Source organism: Catharus ustulatus, chromosome Z (genome assembly GCF_009819885.2).
Source record: "Catharus ustulatus isolate bCatUst1 chromosome Z, bCatUst1.pri.v2, whole genome shotgun sequence".
In the NCBI taxonomy this organism is placed as follows: Eukaryota; Metazoa; Chordata; class Aves; order Passeriformes; family Turdidae; genus Catharus; species Catharus ustulatus.
The window spans coordinates 46,811,129-46,831,573 of record NC_046262.2 but is presented as its reverse complement, the minus strand read 5'-3'; the positions used below and the strand labels follow the sequence as shown (position 1 = coordinate 46,831,573).

General features: G+C 38.2%; 1 protein-coding gene across 5 annotated transcripts in view; it reads left to right on the top strand.

Annotated features, from left to right (window-relative positions):
• Positions 1-20,445, top strand: part of MCTP1 (multiple C2 and transmembrane domain containing 1) — a 238,027-nt gene that overhangs the window by 77,384 nt on the left and 140,198 nt on the right. For 2 of the 5 annotated variants that reach the window (XM_033084913.2, XM_033084914.2), the window contains exons 5-7: positions 2,213-2,318; positions 8,945-8,983; positions 18,857-19,027. In XM_033084913.2, the coding sequence (XP_032940804.1) occupies positions 2,213-2,318; positions 8,945-8,983; positions 18,857-19,027 (316 nt within the window). The remainder of the gene's footprint in view (positions 1-2,212; positions 2,319-8,944; positions 8,984-18,856; positions 19,028-20,445) is intronic. The other 3 variants (XM_033084915.2, XM_033084916.2, XM_033084917.2) reach the window with 3 other exon arrangements.

Sequence of the window (20,445 nt, the reverse complement as noted above, 5' to 3'; positions counted from 1 at the left end):
CAGGACCACTGCTTGAACTGAACCACATCTGTCACTGCAGGAGGACTGTAGCCACCATTTAATGGGACTGCAACCAACACCCTGACTGATGGGTGTCACCCTGACGGGGTGTCAGTTTGTGCTCTGTCTTTGTGCCTTAGTTTGGAGGACAGGTTTCTGCTAAGAAAGGCAGGAGCCTCTCTTTGAAATGGAAAATGTAAACCCCCTCCCTCCTGATTATTATAATTTTGAAATCAAGGGGCTCTCAGGTAAAGATATGGGAATTAGGAATAACAGTTCTTTACTAGGGAAATTAAAATAGAAATACAGTACTACAAAGAAACAAACTCCAAACACTGACAAAGTCAGAGTACAACCTGACACCCTGTCAGGTAGGGTGTTGGTAGCAGTTTGTTTAAATAGTGGCTGCAGTCTTCTTGCAGTAACATATGTGGTTTAGTTGAAGCAGTGGTCTTGTAGAAGGGTGCAGTTTCCTTCCAGAGGTCTAGTAGTAATGTGGAGAAATCTCGTTTTGTTTCTAGAGTTGAGGAGAGAAAGGGCTACTCGGTGTCCTAGAATTTCAGTTTTTATCTAAACAAGAAAGGCTTGGCTCTCCCCCTTGGCTGGAGCAACTCTCAATGGGATGAAGTAATTTTATCAGTCACACAATGGGACTCAATGGGCCATTAGCAGAAGATAACTCCCTGGATGAAGGATGGGGGGTGCAAAGATAAAGAACAATGCCCTGCCTGGTTTCAATGGATGGCCCATTAGCAGAGTATCTCCCACAGAGATAAAGATCGCTGCCCCACCTGGTCACAACAGATGGTGATAGAATAGATACTTTAATCACATCCTGTATTGTAACCCAAGACACTTTGTCAGTGTTTAGGGTTTGTTTCTTTGTAGCAGCTTGCAGCTCGCACTTCTGGGTTGGCAAATTTCCAAACTTTGTCCATTATATAAGGTGCTCCAGAGTATAAGACGCACTTCCGAGTTTGGACCAAAATTTTAGTCAAAAGGGTGCACCTTATAGTAGTGAAATTACTGTATATAAACCCACAGAGCATAAAACCAAGCAAAGAAAGCCACTTATGATTAAGAAATTATTGTATTATGAATGGCAATTTATTAGCTGATTATGCATATCTTTACAGTGTCCATAGAGATGTTAATTTCATAACCACTTTAACCTTGTTTTCATATTAACTTCATTCACAGCATTACTCCCTAATGTTTGAAATTTTTTTCTGTTTTTTAATCCATTAATGTTTAGTTTTGCATTTAATTACTGCGGTACATGTAAATACTTAACACAGAATAAAAGTACAGTAATTTCAGGATCATAAGCTGCAGCATTTTGACTACAATTTTGGTTCCAACCCGGAGGTGCGGCGTACACTCAGGAGCAGGAAATATATGAACAAAGTTCGAAAATTTCCCAACCTGGGAGTGCAAACCACAGGCGGAGCTGAGATCGTGAATTGAGCACCTGCCAGTTAAACCTGCGATCGCGCAATTGTTACAAATTGGTTGCTCTGTTGTATGGGTGGGGGAGAGGACTCCCGCCGGCACCGCGGGACAGCGCCAGGCTGGGGCGAGCAAGCCCGGTAGCAGCGGTGCAGACGATGGACCAGGGCAAGCGAGCCCAGCGGTGGTAGCAGCGCCAGTTGGCCGGGCGGTTCTGCTGAGCAGCGGCAGCGGTGCAGCCACACCAAGCGGCAGTGGTGGTGGCAGCACTGCCTGGTTGGCCCTGAACGGCCCTGCCGAGAGACAGCGCCAAGCTGGCCACCCAGCCCTGTCAGCAGCCCCAAGTAGGGCTGAGTCCGCCCAGCCCCAAGCCGAACCAGTAAACCCCGTGATCCTGCGATTCTGTTACTAATTGTCAACTTTGTGAAAGACTCACGCGGATCCTTCCTGCGAACAAAAGTGCAGCTTGTAATCCACTGCGGCTTATATATCGACAAAGAACGAAACGTTGCCGACACCAGGAAGTGCGGCTTACAATCAGATGCAACTTATAATGATGAAATTACTGTATTTAGAATTTTTATGAGCATTCAGCAGAAATACTTAAAAGTAGAAATAGGGCAAATTTGTGACACTGTTTTCTAAGTAGGTTCATATAAATTCAATTTCAATTCAATTAAATAACCTTCAATTCTTATGACTGAGAACTTTCATTATCTGCGAGTTTGAAGTCTAAGTAAATGCATAACTTTTTGTCTCCTAGGCAAACAGATGTTACCTTGAGTTTGAAGGATCCTCATTACCCTGACCATGATCTGGGAAGTATATTCCTGTCAGTTCTGTTGGCTCCAGGAGACCAGCGAGAAGTGGTAATTTTAAGTAATTTAACAAATGTCATCACTCCTGTGATTGGTCTGTGGTTGGATGACATAAAGCACAAGAGTAAATCTCAAATTATGAGATTAATTTGACTTTTCTAATTCTTAAGAAGGATGTTCTGGTATAGTACAGCATATTTCGCCTGAGTTGGATCGTCCCTTATATAGTTAGTAACAGGTGGATCAGGTGAAGTCAGTTGTAGATGAATGGTGCTGGTTACTACAGAGGAACATCAGTAAACTATCGGTTAAGAATTTTGGACCTAGTCTGCTATCTCTAAATAAGAATATTTAAATGCTATTCCATGTGTAAAATAAGGTTGAAAAAGGTAGTGTTTCTGCTTTTTGGCATCTAATGTTAAATGATTTGATGCTTTTCAGTTTTTTGAATTTACATTTCAATTACAAAATCGCATGATTTTCTGAGTTTATTGTAATTCCTACATCAGTCTTACTTTTCTGAGCGGCATAGTGGTAAGTGAAAAGTTTATAGGTTTGTAGATACTCTTAGTTGTTGCAAACTCTTTTTCTATTATATTTTAATAGCTTTTGTGAATTTGACTTGAGAAATATAAGAGATTATTCTCACTCAGAGAGACTGTAAAATAATATGTATTCCTTTGGCCTCAGAGAGGCTGTAGGGAAGCATTTGGACGTTTCAAATAAATTTGACCTTAAATAAGCTGTTTCCAAATTAGCAGAAAAAGTGCCACTATGCAATGGAACCTGTGGAAGTGCGACAGTATTTTGTTGGAATTTTTATGCTAGTCTCTTTCCCACACTGTAAGCCACCACTTTACAACTACAAAACTCAGTAAGTTTGCTCACAAAGTTTGCCCAGGCTTGAACACAGACACACACGTACGCTCAACCCTCCCTTGCACTTTCAACACAGCCAGATTTCCAGAATCTCCCAGGAAGGAGACTGTTCTGCATGCCCAGAACTCATCTGGGAAGTATTGGCACATTTACCAGAAGAACCAGGGTTATAACCCCCGCAATTTTTGCAGGCCTCCGCCTCTGATGGACCAGGACTGTACAGCACAACCACGGGCCATGATCCCCCATGCATCACAGAAGCCACGGGTGGTGATACCATTCTTTCTCTCCTACTATCTCTTTTTCTTTTTTTTTATTCTCTTTTGAGTTTTCTGCTCTTAAGATGATCATACACTCCAAAACAGCTATACATCCCTTTTCCAGTCCATTGCACCTTTTTTCCTAATTCTGGTTTCAAAGCACACATTCTAATAAAATTTTTCATTTCACTGATTATTTAGAGTACAGAAATTTCACGAATACAAGCCACAGCAATTTGACAAAAATTTTGGTGGAAACCCAGAAGTGCGGCTAATAGTCAGGGGCGGCTAATATGTGAATAATTTTCTGACATTTACAACCCCAGACGTGCCAGCCAGAGTGCCGAGCCAAGCACCTGCCAGTAAAAGCCGGCATTTCGCAATTGTTAGAGTGTTACCATGTTGCCCTGGCTCCCTGCAGGCAGCACGGGGGGCGAGGAGAGAGGCGGGAGAGGTCTCTTCTTCCCTCCTCTGCCGCAGCCCAGGGGAGGAGGGGGGGGGGGCGCCGCCATTGCCGCGGCCCGGGGAGGACGGGGGTGGGGGGATGGGGGGCGCCACCATTGCCGCGGCCTGGGGAGCCGACGGGGTGGGGCGCCGCCGTTGCCGCGGCCCGGGGAGCCGACAGGAGCCCTGCGCAGCCATTGCTGCGGCCTGGGGAGGTGGGGGGGTGCTTTGTCCGCGCCCGCCACCGGCGCCACGGGCGTGGGAAAGCTCCGTCCCCGCCCGCCGCCGCTGCCGTAGGAGCGGGGGAAGCTCCATCCCTGCCTGCCACCGCGGGGCAGCGCCAACCTGGGGTGACCGAGCCCAGTGGCAGTGGCGGCCGGCCCCGAGCGGCAGCACCGGGCTGGGCCACCTGGCCCCGTCAGCAGGCCCTAGTGGGCCGAGCCTGCGCAGCCTTAGCTCAGCCAGTAAACCCCGCCCTCCCGCGGTTCTGTTACTAATTGCACGCGGGTCCTCGCTGCGAACGACAGAGTGGCTTATATTCGGGTGCGGCTTATCTATGGACAAAAACCGAAATATTTACCAACACCCAGAGATGCGGCTTATACTCAGTGCGGCTTGTATTCGTGAATTTACTGTATTAGATTTTATTTACCCTCAAAGGAGCAGGTACATTACAAAATCTATCACTCCAGTTGAACTGTTATCTTTGGCTATTTTTGAAAGGTTTTGTAATGATGAGGATATTTTTGTTGAAAGTGATTGAGGTCAATAATCTTTCAAATGTTATGTTAGAGGATTAAGACTAATTCTTTTCCAGTCTTGAAAATGTGCGACATATAAAGCAGCACTAAAAGCAGCTCCCACATTCGCAGTCTGTGTAGTGGGCTGTTTAAATGATTGATGATCCCCCTCTACTTGGATATCTTTACACAAGTAATAACTCAAGTGTAGTTGAAATATGGATAAAAAACTGAGCACTTTTAAGTATGAATTAATGACTTATACATAGAAGACTCAGGTACACTGTTTCTTCACATCATGTGCAGTGTTTTCCTGTCATTGCAAATTTCCTTAAATATTGTTGATTTGATATCTCTATGTAGCATACATTTGAAAAATAAATTTTCTCCTGAATAGGCTTTATTTTGCTTAGGTGATAACTCTTATATTCCTTGCAATTAAGAGTTGCAAGTAATTATGTAATTAAGATAATATTTTACCTCTTCATTTGCATGTTGTTACACATAAATGATGTTAAATGGTTAAATTGTAAAGATGAAGATTACAGAAATTACCTGGAAGTACTTAAATTGCAGGTACTGTAAATCCATATGTTTAAAATGAGAGTACCATGGGGAAAATAAAAAAATAGAACCGCTTCCAAACAAGAAGTGTTAGCTTTCCCATGTAACCACAGAAACCACATGGTGTATTGATCCTGTATTTTGGGCATTTCTCTAGCTGTATTTCAAATTGAGCCCTTTTAAACAAGACTTGCTGTTAGTGATGGTTTTTTTTGGTAACTTTTGGTGTGGATTATACTTTTCAAACAGGTCCTTTCACTGCCTGAACTGTGTCAAGGCTGTTTTGGAGCACAGGTCTCACGAAGCATTTTATTGGTGTTTCAAAATAATGTAGCTGTATGTTACAGTAAAATGCATCCTGTCACATTGCCTAAGAAATATTGATGCTGCTGGAAGATAAGATACTCCACATGCAAGTTTGAAGTTAAATGGGATGAATTCAGGGGCCTAGTTGTATATTATCACCTGTCTGTGAGAGAGGCATTACTGCAAATTATTTTAAAAATTGGCAGACAGTTTGACACAGTAATAGATTGTTTTGTTTTGGATGAAGACTTGAGGCGTTAAAAGAAATTATAGAGATACTTAGTTGACACAGAAATATTTTTTTCCTTATCTTTCTGAAAAAATTCTGTTAAAATTCAAATTTTATGTGTGTTGAATGATGAGATGATTTTGAGAGTTGTAGGTGGAAATCCCCATTTCCTTAGATCAAAACATTACCTTTTGGGATTCAGATATCAATTAAGGATGTTAACTGTATGTAAAACTATGTTACACTGACTAGAAAAGAAAAGTATTTTTTTTGAGGTGGACTGTGGAAAACAGTGTTAAGTAATTTATAATTATGTTTTTTCAGTAGAAGATACTGGACATAATTTCAATAATAAATAGATTAGGTAAACCAGTTTAATAAATAAGAACACATTATTTGATTTTTGTGGCACATTTAATTTGAAGAAAATGCAGAAATAGCCTGCATTTATTGAATACTATTGAATACTATTCAAAATTATGGGCAGATAAACAAATCAAAGTTTTTAGAAAATCTTGTCTTTGCCATTTGCTACCTGATGCTTGTCCAAGGGCATAAAAAAGTGAGCTTTTAAAAGTAATAATCTTGTAATATCTCATTCAAACTATCTACATGAATAGAAGCATAGCATATCCAAAGTTATTAGAAATCCTGTTCTTTTGATTTCTTGACATGTGAAGGTAATTGTTTTGTTAGAATTTATGATTTATTCATAAATTGTAAATCAAAATTGATGAATGGATTGTTTTTATATGACCATAAAAATTAGAAAGGTTTTAGTGTTCAAAAAAAGTTTAATCTATTTCCAGCCTAAGGCAGTAAGTTGCAGTAGCATTTATTCCAACAATTAATTTGTGTTTGATTTGTTCTGTTTAAAAGTACATGTCCTGTACATTAATACAGCATTTCAATTTTACTGCTTTGAGGGGACAGATAGCTTAGGTAACCAGTAGAAATTAAAAATACATAAAATAAATAAATAAATATAAGAGAAGTATGTGTATATAAAAATGTGAAAACCTGTGAACTATCTAGAGATTTGTGAATTTTAACTCTATTAATAAAAAATAATGTGGTTATGATGTACTTTCTGTATTTTTCATTAATTTCTCCTTTTGATGACCAGTTTAAAAGAAATCAAATGTAGCAATTACTTGATTTTTTTTCTTAGACCTGCTCCAACAAAGCTTGTGTTGTTACTTCAATCCTTTTGGATACATATAGTACTTTGTGTGCTAGTGTGCTGTTCGTGATTTCATGTATGTGTATGGGCTTCCTGCAGATTCTGTTTTGTGTTGTAGTTGGTGGTGCCACAATGCATGTGAGTTTTTCTGGCTCTTTTTCCATCAGCATTCAGTACACAGATTCCACCACTGGAAAACCTTCAGTAAGCAAGTTCTTCAGAGCTGCATGTCACCCGTGTCTTCTCTATCACAGCTGTTCCCTACCTGGGTCTTAACAGCAGTTTTCAGCTACAGGAAATAACAAAGTTGTTACCCTGATAGGAAGCATTGCCTTTGGACCAGCAGAGATAGGGAACAGCTGTTCATCGCTGCCAGCAACCTAACAAAGAATATGAATAAAAAGGAACATACAAGTTCTACTTGGACATTGTTATTTATTGAGATTAACGTGCAAAGCGTTGGTTTTTGCCTAAAATAATCTATCTCAAATGATGCTTAGGTTTTTTTGCTTCATATGAAACTATTAACATTAATGGGCTGTCAGTTTGCTTGCTGCCTTAAACCATATATCATGCATTATCATTATTTATTTATTTATTTATTTATTTGCCAGAGGGATGTTAACATCATAGAGAAAATCTCCAGTGATAGACGCAGGGCATGGCAAATTTTCAGATTAAAAAGTTCTGTGTAGATCATCCATCTTGATCTACCCTATGCTATGTGTTTATTTTACTGGTTTTTATGGATAGTTGTTGTGGCTTCAGCTTATCCTTCTTTAGCTGATAATGATTCCAATGCACTGAACAGAGGTGGTTGTACCTTTCTGTAGCTACTACTCAAACTGAACTCCTCAGAGTTGAAAGAGTCATAGAGTGGTTTGGTTTGGAAGGGAGCTTAAAGATTATATAGTTCCACTCAACCTCTTCCACTAGATCAGGTTTCTCAGGGCTCCATCCAACGTGGCCTGGAATACCTGCCAGAATGGGGCAGCCACAACGTCCCTGGGTGACAAATTCCAATGCCTCGCCATCCTTATGGTGTAGAATTTCTTCCTAGTTTATAGCTAATTCAGCTGTCAGAACTTACTCTGTTCCTTGCTCACCGCCTGGTCTGAAGTGCAGTGAAGCTCTGACCTATAGCTGTGTAGAATTCAGCAATGACAAGGAAGCAAAAAGCTTTTCTGTGTTGGACAGAACCCAGGAGCTCAGATTTTCTTCAGGGCCTGCTAAGGGCCTCAAGCTGTTGAATTCTTACATACTTCTCCTAGAAAAATGAGTTAAATGGCATTCTCCAACTTAATAAAACATTTAGGATCTCTTCCAAAGCCACAATGGTACAACTATCATTAACTTACTGCAGAGCGTTTAGGATTTAACTGTACATTGCAAATAAAAAAGTTTCCTCAGTGGCTAGTTATTTTTCTTCTCACACAAAAATGATGTCTATTTGAAAAATTTCTGGATATATCAGAAATAAAACCCCTACATATTTTCTCTCATTTTAATTTTTTTCACCAAAATATAATTTAATTTCTTAGCAAGGAAAATATTTTAATTTCAAAATATATTTCCATTATCTGAAAAATCAAGTGCTTTTGAAATAGTTAATAAAAAATTAAAATTACGGTTGTTTTTCATGTCAAAAGTTTCTATAGAGATTAATGGCCTTTTTTTTATTCCTGCTCAGTGTAAATAACAGGCTACTAAATCTTAATAAGTTGTATGAACTAATTTCTTTGCATTTCCACAGAAATGCACATTTATTTATTTTCATTTTTAAATCTAGTTCTTTCTGTCTCTTTTTCTGTCTTTTCCTTCTTGCAAATTGACATAATGCATTGTCTCCAGGAATGAGACACTCATACTGCCCAGAAAAGTATGCCTGGGTATGCACAGGGCTGCTATTTGTCTGGATTTATTTCAGACCTGTGTGTATCTGTTGTGGGCGTGTACATGATGCTGCTTCATTTATAGTGGTGATTAAATGTGAATTGCCCTATTTGAGACTGTTGGCCTCCTTTTCTGTATTGCAGAGAAAAGGTAATAAAAATGCTCTATTTTATTTTCAGACAATGCTAATGAGGAAGAGTTGGAAAAGATCAAGTAAGGTAACTGTAACTTTTAGCATGTGGTCTTCTAGCTTTTGGCAATGTTTTTTATTTGTTTTTTTTCTAGAACAACTATGATTTATTGCCAAGCATGCCATATAGGACTGGAAACCTCTGCCACAGGATTTATCACCCTTCCAAATATGTTTTAATGTCAGTATTTTTTGCTTCATTAAATAAATATCGTGGTTCAGTTCAGCTTTCAATATAATCATAAAACTTTTCAACTTTGTCACAGCACTTTAACTTATCTTGAAGTCATCTGGTAACTTCTTATAAGTGACCAACATGTCTTGACTCCTTTCCTTAGACCTTTAATTTCTCAAGAATTCATACCAAAGAGTATCTTTCATTTTCCTATTACTTCTCATACTGATTTGCGTTTCTGTGTGCAAAGTTTTCACAGTGAAGTCTCTTGAAGACAAATTTCCCGTATCACTGATTGTGCATAGGTGACAGTCACAGCAAGGGTTCACAAGAGCATAGTGGACTCCACTTTATACAGCTCATTAGAGCTCTTCAAACTTTTCCCCTCTTAGGAGTTATGGAAGTGATAAAAAAGGAGTAGTGTATGTTGTTTTCCAGAAAAGAAAGAATTTAACTGTAGTGGATTACAACCAATTTTTACCTTTTTTCTTCTATCTCTATTGTTTAAAAGAGTGTATTTATTGCCTAAAGCAAATGAATTTAGATTTTTCAGAGATTTGAACTAATGAGGTCTATAGAAGTTGCCATGTAAAGGTGTTATTGACAAAAAAAAATTAAAAAGAAGAATAACTGTGTGGAGTGATTGACTTATTTTGTTATTTACTCTTCTAGCATATTGATGCACAACTTTAAATAGGAGGTTATTAATAAACAGTATTGTATATGGCACCCATTTGACAAATATTTGTCTTCTTTAGACCTATTTGTATGTTTAAGCTTAAAACATGAAAGAGAGCAATAGTCATAATTCTTGGGTTATGGACAAGTTTTTCACACAGGATACAGGGATGCAGGACAATAGCCTATTTCCTTCATGAAATATATGAAGCTAAGATACTCAGTGAAGTGATGATATGTAGTTTTTTTAATTCTGATGTGGTTCACATAACTTCCTGAAATTTCTAAGATGGTCATACTGCAGAAATAAGGAGGAGCTGTGAGAATGTTGAGGGGTAGAACTGGTTTGCATCATGAAAGTGAGGTGTTAACTCCTGATGTGCTGACTTCATTGGGTAACAGCTTGTCCCCATTGCAAACGGAGAAAAATGTGAGCTTCAATAATCCTGAATGAACAGTGCAGCATGAGAATTGGGAATTCTTTAAAGATCTTCAAGTGAGTTGTTTATCCCTATTCTTCTTTGTTACATTTGTTGGATAGCATTTCATTTAGTAGTTGGCATTTTTGCTAACTGGCATATCAGAATATTTGGCAAAAAATGAGTGTATTGTTTAAACATTGCATTTTTTCTATGGTTATCTTAGCTGAAGTAATATTTTAACCTAAAGGTGTAATGCATGTACAATATCTTACATACATTCCTGTGTTTATGATTTATATACAGACATATGTCAGTTGAAACAGAAGAAATAATTTACCTTCTGGGTCTATTCTTGCATTCCAAATCTTTGATCTGCTCTCAGCAAAACAAATTAAAAAATACTCTCTTTACAAATAATTCGTTCAAAAGATGTGCTGTTCTCTGGTGTGCAGGGTAATCAAATAATAAATATTAAATAAGACTCATTTCATTTGCAGATTAAAAAAAATAGATGTCTAAAAGTAAGTGTATAACCCTATTAGGTGATGGAGGAAACACCCTTTTTGAGATTGTTTTTCAGGAACTGTTTTTCTTATGCTTCTGAGAGCTGAGAGAAAAGCAGAATATTAGAATTTTTTAAACATACCCTTATAAAATTTCCTAAACCTAATTTTGTATCTGTCAAGAGATTTTATGTATACCTCTGAAAAAGTAATTTGTTTTTTCATGTTATAGCACTGTTCTTCACTTTTTAAAGTTTGTCCTTGAATCCTACCTTTTTTGAAACATAGATAGCTTGAAACTAAGGTGTAGCAATGCAGATCACAATGGCATTGCTTGTGTTCATGAGCTGCATGTCTAGCTCAGGTTTTCCTATGTGAATATAACTATTTCAACAAAGCTATTTCAGTGAAGGCAGTGCCTTTTAGCCACAGCATATGGAGAGAGAGCTCTGTCAGAAACAGCCATTTCACTGAGAATTGTTTTCTTCTGAATAAGTGTCTACTTTTTTAATTTTCACATCTGTGGGAGAATTGCTATTAAATTGAGTCTGAACATGATCAGACCCCATATTAAACTTCTAATATTAATTACTCAATAAGGAAGCACCAGGAAAACTCTTAAAATGCTTTAATTTAAGGACAAACTGACTAAACAAGTGGTTTAGCAGTTTTAGCCAACGCAAGGGAAAAATACATGTAAGATGTATCTGCTATACCCTCTCAAGTAACATCATCCCAGTAAAATCTGGAGGAGAATGTAATATATCAACTTTGCTGGTCTCAGATCCTCTCTTCTATTTTGTATCATCAATAGTAGTTTAGAACTGAGACAACTAGAAAGTAGTAAAATATAACGATATTCTTTAATTTATACTATTAATATGTTGTGATTTTTTCAGTTAGAACCAAATGTCCATTCTTCCCAGAAATGAAGATAAATTGCAACAGGTTATGTATAAATTAAAATTAAAAATACATTGTCATCCCAAAATCATAGAATCACAGTGGTGTGGAAGGGATCTTAAAGACCATCTGGTTCAACCCCCTTGCAGGGGCACATCCCATTAGACTAGGTTGCTCAGAGCCCCATCCAATATGGTCTGAACATTTCCAGGGATGGACCATCCACAGCTTTTCTGCTAAACCTGTTCCAGTACCTCACCACCCTCACAGACTGAAAATTTGTTCTAACACTCAGTCTCAAGCTACCTTCTGTCAGTTTGAAACCATTCATCCTTGTCAATCACTCTATCCCCTTGTCAAAAGTGCCTCTTCAACTCTCCTGTAGCCCGTTTGAGTACTGCAAAGGGCAGTAGGTCTCTCGAGATGCTTCTCCATGCTGAACAACCTCTACTATCTGTCTTCAGAGGACAAGTACTCCATTCCTCTGAGCATCTTTGTGGCCTCCTCTGGTCCCAGCCCAATAGGTCCATGCCCTTATATTGAGAATCTCAGAGCTGAATGAAGTACTTCAGCTGGGGTCGCAACAGAGGAAAACAGAGTGCAGGATGAAAATCACCTCCTTTTGCCAGCTGACTATACTTCCGTCAATGCAGCCCAAGAGGTCATGTGTGTCCTGGGCTGCAGCGACATATGGGAAGGTCATACTGAGCTGCTTATCCACAATACCCCCCCAAAACCTTCTCCTCAGAACTGCTGTCATTGCATTCCCTGCCCAGCCTGAATTTGTGCTTGCCTTAGACCTGACCAAGGTGCAGAACGTTGCACTTTGCCTTGTTGAGCTCCATGAGATTTGCATGAGCCCCTTCACTCACAGCAGAGAAGCTGCTTCTGCTTAATTGCAATAGGGGAGTGAAAAAGAGTGTACTTACTGCCTAAAGCAAGTGAATTAAAGTGTTGGGGTTTTTTAATTTGCATTTAGGTAACTATATTTCCTTTCATTCTGCTTTAGAAACTTTTGCACATATTTTAAACTGAAAAATAGAACTTATGAACATTTTAAACGAGAATGAATTGCTAAATTAGTGGCTTTCTGCTCCAAACTGCTGACTGTTTTTGAAGCTTCTTTTACAAGCTTTTCCAAAAGTATGTGCGTTCCAGTTGCACAAACTAAAGTGCCAAAACCTATGGCCTTAAAAATGGATAGTTTTATGCCCAACTCAAAATACTTAGTTTCTGTGGCTCCTGATTTGCATTTTTGTAATATTCAAAAGCATTTTTTCTGTTTTAAATTTGAAACAAAATGCTTTTCCACTGGAATGAGATGCCTCTTGAGAAGACAATAAAATTGGAAATAGCAAATCATGGTGTAAGTATTGCAAGGACAAACATAAGCATAGAGTTGTATGATATTTCTTAATTGAAGGAAATTTACAGTTGGTTCAATCTTTCAACCAGAGTCTCTGAGCCAAAACTCTCAGGAATTTCAGAATACGTGGTTTGAGTTCTTAGAAGGATCTTTTTTGACTGACAAAAACACTTGTGTTTTATAACCCATGAGGGTTATAATGAGGTTCTAGATGTCAGCTTAGCTGCTGTAAATAGTACTTGGAGGAAAGTGACTAAATAATGGAATAGAAATAAAAAACAGACTAGATATGCCTGTTTGGTAGACATCTAATTATAAAAATGATGTAAATATTTGGTGAGGTTTATATTTACATTGATTCTATGTGAGTGATAACAACTGATCCAGCTAAGAACAAAAACAACAGAGTAGCATTTTGTCATGGGGGTTTCATGCCTACATTTCCAAAAGCATGGGGAGTTTCCATCAAGTGTTGGTTGCCACTGTCTTTGTGTATATCGGGTCCATGTCAGCTTTAGGACTGTGTTGATGTTTCGTTGTCTCAGACAATAACAAGATCATCAGAAGGCCTATTGATTTTTGCATGTTGCAGCCACAATTTCCAAAGGGAGCTACTGGGGCAAAGAAGGGGAACACTTAGGACTATGCTAGCATAGCCTCTCTGCAAAGTGCTTCTGCCCACTGCTGTCCTGTACAAATGTTTTCACCCTGTTACATAAAATTCAATTCACAATGAGTGCCACAGTCTGCATCATACTACACCTGAGATGCATCTGACAAGTACACTGAAGTAAAATGCCAGATTATTCAATTTAGAAAACCACAAAAATATGTGAAACACTGCAAAAGTATGACATCTTATTACAAATATTGTGGTGTACAGTAACAGTGTCAGTTTGTTAGTGCAAATTCCAGAAACCAGATTTAACATGGCAGTTAAAACACTTGGGATATAGGGCAGTGCAAATTTCTCAAATGTAGAAATTTTTATTAGCTTCACCTAGAATTAAAATAGTCTAAAATCTAAAATTTAGTTGATAAAAAGTTAAGGGAATCATTCTTTCATATTGCAATTATTATCTGTAGCAGTCAATTTAGAAAACTTTCTTAGTTACAATGAGCGAAAAATAAGAAGGAATTATCATGATCCCATTGAAGGCATTTCTGTAGCTCAATGTCTATAAATGCTGATGAATTCTGCAAGGTCGTACTTCATGTCATTTCTAATAAAAGAAAGGCATTGCAAATGCATGTGACTGTCCCTTGATTTTTTCATTGTTTTGTACATAGAACTAGCAGTTGTATCTACTGATATTCTCAATCTTTATTTTACATTGTTTATCCAAGCTCTGCAATCATCCTAGAAACTGGGGGAGAGGAATTGTGTTTATGTGAATTTATAACAGTAATTTGCAACACAGACTTTAATTTACTTTGCTGTGTTTTTACATATATACTCTATTAAGTGGTGGAGAGATGTGTAGTTCCTTTTTATATGTTTTCATTAATTTCTTAATTGATTTTTTTTTTAAGCTTTGAAACCAAACTTATTTTTTTGATAGAAGCGCCTCTGCAGGACCTCTAAGTGCTTTTGATTAACTTATTTAAAAAATTACTGATTTTTGTGGTAGATTGTTCTGTTTCTGTCTATTGTGTTCCAGAACTCAGAGGAGTAATGTGTCCTAGGGAGGTGTGTAATAAGGAGGAGCTTTAATAAGCAGAGTGTTTACACAAGCACATGCCGGTAAAAGAGGTGGCGCTTTGGAGGGCATGAGGGCTCGTCAAGAGCAAAATGAGATTGGGCTGAGAGAGGACAGTGTGTGGGGTTTCTCCAGTGTGATATGGACTAAAGTTTCAGAGGACACTTAGTTACCCAAAGATAAACAAAAACGTGAGGGGCTTTTCAGAAATACAGACAAAGTGCATCTCTACTTTTGACAAAAGTAACAATAGCTCATCATCAATGTGGTACTGACTATCCTGGGATCAATGCCCAGATTCTGACTAAGCCTAGTTGGTATCCCATCCCTTAATGTTATCCAGAAATACCTGAATGCATGCAGAATATTAAGTCATGTTTATAAGATCATCTTTCAGCTCTGACATTTGGCCAACTGTATTAATCATATATAGCAGAGGGTGCACTTCTGTCAAGATTCTTCCCTGTTGATGCCCCTAGCCCACCCACTACATCACATTTACATGGAATAGGTGGAACAAAAATGAAAACTGTGTTTTTCACATAAGAAAATGCTGTATTTGCATGCTGTTTATTAAGTATTAAAGCAGCATGTGAATATGAAAATATGTGTGTTTTTCTTTCAAAGGTGGCTTTGAGCATCCTTTAGGTTGAAAGACTCCTTTTAAGAAGTTGAATTTAAATTTCCTTTCAGAAAAATAGAGAGGGAGAAAACTTCATTGCATGCAGGCTGTGATTTACTCACCACTCCCTCTCTTTGGGGGATTTAGAACATATTAGGTATGAGTCACCTTGCCTGTATCCTGCACAAAAATGTGAATAATGTAAATAATAATCCCAGATTAATGATGATTATGGAGTGATATCTTGATCTTGCTTCTTTCCAAATGGTGGCATTATATATGAAGTTTGCAATTTCCCACCCATTTACAGTCAAATTAAAATCTGTGCGGTTTCTTCTTTTTTTTTTCCTGTTTGTCTCACAAGAGTGATTGTAGGCTGCAATACTCAACATGCTTTCTGATGGAAACAAGTTGCCTAAGAATAAAACTTGAGAAACAGTCCTTCATAGAAGAAATTGAGAGAGATACATACTCACTTTTTTGTTTTACTCTCATGGTTACTCTTCCGAATTTGTATCTCACTGTGGGCTGGATTTTACAGGTTTCTAAGATACCTAGAAATGTACCTAGACATCGGCCTGTCTTGCACTGTGATATTAAATTCATAAGGAAAGAACTTTAAAATGTGAAATCAGTCCTACTTCCCTATTTTTTCAGCTACCAGCTTTTTGTCAAATATGACTTGAAAACGGAACATTCTTTTTTTGGTTTTCTTCCTACAAGAGCTATTATATGAAAAGAAAGGTTATGTCAGGAAATTATTCATAATTTCTGAGGATAAGTATGGTTTTGACTGGAAGAAAAGTGTGTTGGATTCCCTTCAGTCTTGCTTAGAAACAAAAAAAGTGCCAGCTGGAAGTTACTCTTGCTGGAGAATGCTGCATAGTCTACGCCTTTCACGTCCAGGAAGTCTCAATAGCTTGAGCTCCCAGTTGTACCCTGACTCTTTCAGTACCTCTCCCTTTCACTGTTCCTTGTATCTGTGTGTTACCAATAAAGACAGAAACAAGCACTGCTGTGGTACCTTGAGGAAGAAACAACCATAAACAATCAATATCTCTTTTTAGCAGCTGTCTGCTTTTCTTCTAGCATGGCAAGACATAGTTTCTGCAGCTTCACTGTCAGTCAAGGTGCCCCAAGCTCTGCATAAGGCTTTGATTGTCATTGACCATGAGATATGGCTCTGACCTGGGAGGGCTTCCTCCAGCAGCATGTGAACACTTGTTCTCCAGTCTCCTGCCTGACGTATAAACTCCTGTCTGACTTGTCTGTTGTTTTACACCCTGCTCTTGGCCATCTAGATTGTGCCTTGCTATCTTGTATGTAAATTACTCCGATGAAACTCCTGATGGTCAAAAAAAATCACCTCGCTTGATGAAGAGCAGATGCTCTAGTGCAGCAAATTATTGTAAGAGCTGCTGAAAATATGGAATTTAGATCAGGTATACTCTTTAAATTTTTCACTGTCTCACTGATGAAGAAGTAGAGAGCTATGTAGTGTGCTTAAGATTTATTTTAAAAAAATTGTGAATGCAAACTCATGATAGAATCCTGGACATCATATGGATTCCCATTCAGCTCTTAAAACACCCCCAAAAACTCTATATTCTTTGCAGAAGTCTCAACCACTGCTTATATCCCAGTATAAAATATCTTTCTAAGCATGTCTGGTCTTCTTTCTGTATCTCTGATCATCTTGTGTTCAGGCAGAGTCTTATGTTGGTTATTTATTATCCAGGCTTTCTTTTGCTCTCAGCCTTCTAAGAAACTGGAACAAGAAAAAAAAAAGTTACCAATTCCTCACAAGTCAAGTCTTTGGCAATGTTGACAGTATGCCCTCAACGAGAGGCATGTTTGCACTGACAAAAAGCTTGAAGTTTACATAATACTCCCAAGTTGTAAATGATATCTCTCCTGGCAACTGATTTTCCCAATTCTGCCCTTTTTTTTGCAGAGTATCTGCTTTCTGATGTCCCACTGCTGCTTCATGTTGCATGTTAAGTTCAAGATTATTCCACATATTCCCTGTTCACCTTTGTAGAAACAGAAAGTTTATGAAAAGTTTCTCTGCAGTTAAATCCTTCACTTCAGGAAGAGAAACCTTTGATAAATATAGTGAAGTATTTTGGGAATAACCATACTACTTGGAAACGAATAACCATTAGAAAACACAAATGCATGCCAAAAACTTACCTGAAATACTGCAAAAAGTATGTAAATCAGATTCACTCCAAGCCCAGTGACCAGAGTTTTTACGTCTCTTCTCTCTGGATGCTGGGTGAGGGTGATTAGAGTCTAATATTTATCATTGTCTCTGAGTAATAAAATAAAACCCCTGTCCTGGGTACCCGCGTAGCTGTAGCCATCCTACTGAGTTTACCATCTAAAAGAAAAACCAAACCTGCACTGAAGCTGTCTTACAGAGATAGTGGAGGTCTGCAATGGATGAAGCCAGGCATGCAAGACCTGCATTTGTGGAGGGTTGCTGAGCCCACAAAACCTTTGTTGCTCAAACCACATTGCATAACAAAGTTATAGTTACAGCTGAGTGTACATGCAGACTTGCTCTTTTTGGTTCCTAGAGAAAATAATTTGCAAGTTTAATATTGTTTAGCTATCCAGTGTAGTGATTATAAATAAGGCAACCTTGAATGAATAAAGTTTCAGAATAGAAGGGAGAGCCTTTGCCAACATTGCTTCCGAGATGCACCCAAGACACATTTGCCTTCCTCAGGAGTGCAAAAGTGATTTCCCAGTTTTGGTACCTTGTACCCGTTGTAGCTCAGAGCGAACTGGAAATGACCTTAAGTTAATCAAGTTTATGTCCTAATGCTCTCGAATCCCCCAGTGGAGTTTATTGACAAAAGCTGTAGCTGCCTGGTTTGTGTATGTGAATCTTATTTTAACCCCTAAAATCAGTGGCTGGGAGTTCACAAGTCTGCAAGTCTCTACAGAATTCTGAGCAGAGGTTCTGTTGTTTTCAAACTCTTTAGCTTACGTGGTACTACTTAATTCATGTTTCTGAGAATAGCACATCATTGCAGAGGCAGAGGTAGAGAAGTCTATTGAATTATTTTTCCTTGATCCATGTTTCTCATGGTGGGTTTATATTATGTTATTCTAAGGGAAATTTTTATTCTCACTGGGGTTGTATCTTTATAAAAGTTGGTTCAAGTTCATTCAATCGTATACTACTAATAGAAGAGACCTTCTAACATTTGTTTTTATTCTATCAGCAGAGGAATAAGTGAAGCAGAAAAAACACCCTTTTAAAGAAATGAACATTTCCTTGAGCTGCATTTGTTCTGCTTGCTTCTGCAAAAGCTGCATGTAACATTACCTGAATAATTGTCACTATTTTATTACTCTCTCAGTAATTGTTTGCAATATAGTTTACATATGTACTGTCAAAAGCTTCAAAATGGTTTAAGGTGGTTGCTTTGCATTCATAGTTAGATGAAATAGAACATTAAAAAGCAGGAGAAAATACTGAAATTGTGTTAACTAAATCAATGCTTTTATTTCCCTAAAGTTTCAGACCCAGAGCTTACGTCTCTCAGACCTGCACAGAAAGTCTCAGTTATGGAGAGGGATAGTTAGTGTTACCTTAATAGAAGGTTGTGAACTTAAGGCAATGGATGCAAATGGGCTCAGTGATCCTTATGTGAAGTTCCGTTTGGGGCATCAGAAGTACAAGAGCAAGGTAATTTTAGCTCTGACTGAAATTTTTTTTTGAAAAAATCTTTTTTCTTTTTTTGGTGGTTTTTATCTTGTATGACTTTCAATAGTGATGGAGATTTATTATGGTAATAATTACCTGTCAGAGCACCTGCAGCTTTGTTTAAATGTTTCTCTTTGTTTCATTATAAACAAAAGTAGTGCTAGATAGGAAAAAACATAGTACTGAAAAATGTGGATTTGCAGGGGGACACACCTAATGTTCCATAGAGACTGTGTTGGCTTTTATTTACCATTACAGGTCATTCATGGCAGGGAAGAGATGTAGAGTGATTCTGACAAGGTCTTCCTGGCTTGTTGCTGGGTGCCTCTTGGAGCCTTTGCATTGTCTTGTTCTCAAACCATGTAATGCATATAAGCTCAGTTTCCTCTTCATATCCTTAGCAACAAGTTTTGTTAAAGTTTTGTTCATGCCTAAAGACTTGCTTGATGTTTTTTCGTAGGGGGTTTTTGGGGGGAGTTTTGTTTGCTTTTATTTGTTTTTCTGGGTTTTTTTTGTTTTTGGGTATTTTTTTGCTTTACTTGGTTGCTTTGTTTTTTTTTCTTGGTCCCTGCCATTTTGAAAATTGCTGTTTAGGGGACATGCTGAGACTGTCAATGATGCACAAGACCTTCCTCTCTCAATGGCCATGACAGTCACTGTAGTTTTCACATCCAGATAAAGGGTAAATTGAGGAAGAGGACAGGAACATTTACTTGTCATGTTTGTAGACCCCTGCATTGGGGCCTCTTAATTTGAAATTTATGCTTTTGTAAAATAAAATTTTTCATAATCCTTTCTGAATTTTCTTCTTTTTCAAGCCAGTGGAACTGGTGGTTGTGGGGAATGGTGTTTGATAAATAGGGAAGATATCAGGGGTCTTCTGTTCTTGCTCAGGACAGTGAATACTGCTTTTGCATTATGGTAGAAAATTCTGCAAACTCTCTGTTCTTCACAGTGTGGTAAGAACTATATGGACTGAAATCTATTGAAGTAAGAAGTAACTGGACTGAAAATTATTAAGAAAGCTGAGTTTCAAAGGAAAGGAAGGGAAATGCAGTTTTGGAAATGAACTAAATTTATTCCACACAAAGTAAACCATAGTATCAGGTTTCTCTCAATATTATTGAAGCTGGGATAAAAGGACATGATACAATTGCTTGTTTAAGTACAGTAATTTCATGACCATAAGGCGCACCGGACTATAAGGCACACCTTTTTTTTTGCCGCGAAGATCTGTGCTGCGCGCAACAAAGCAGCGAATTAGTAACAGAATCCCTCATCATGGAGCTTACTGGCATGTGCTCAAATTGGAAACATTTTAACAGATTGATGTAGCCTTTAAATGCAGCCCCAAGCTCCCTCCCCATGGGCGGGACCTGGCACTCCCGCCCACCCCCAGC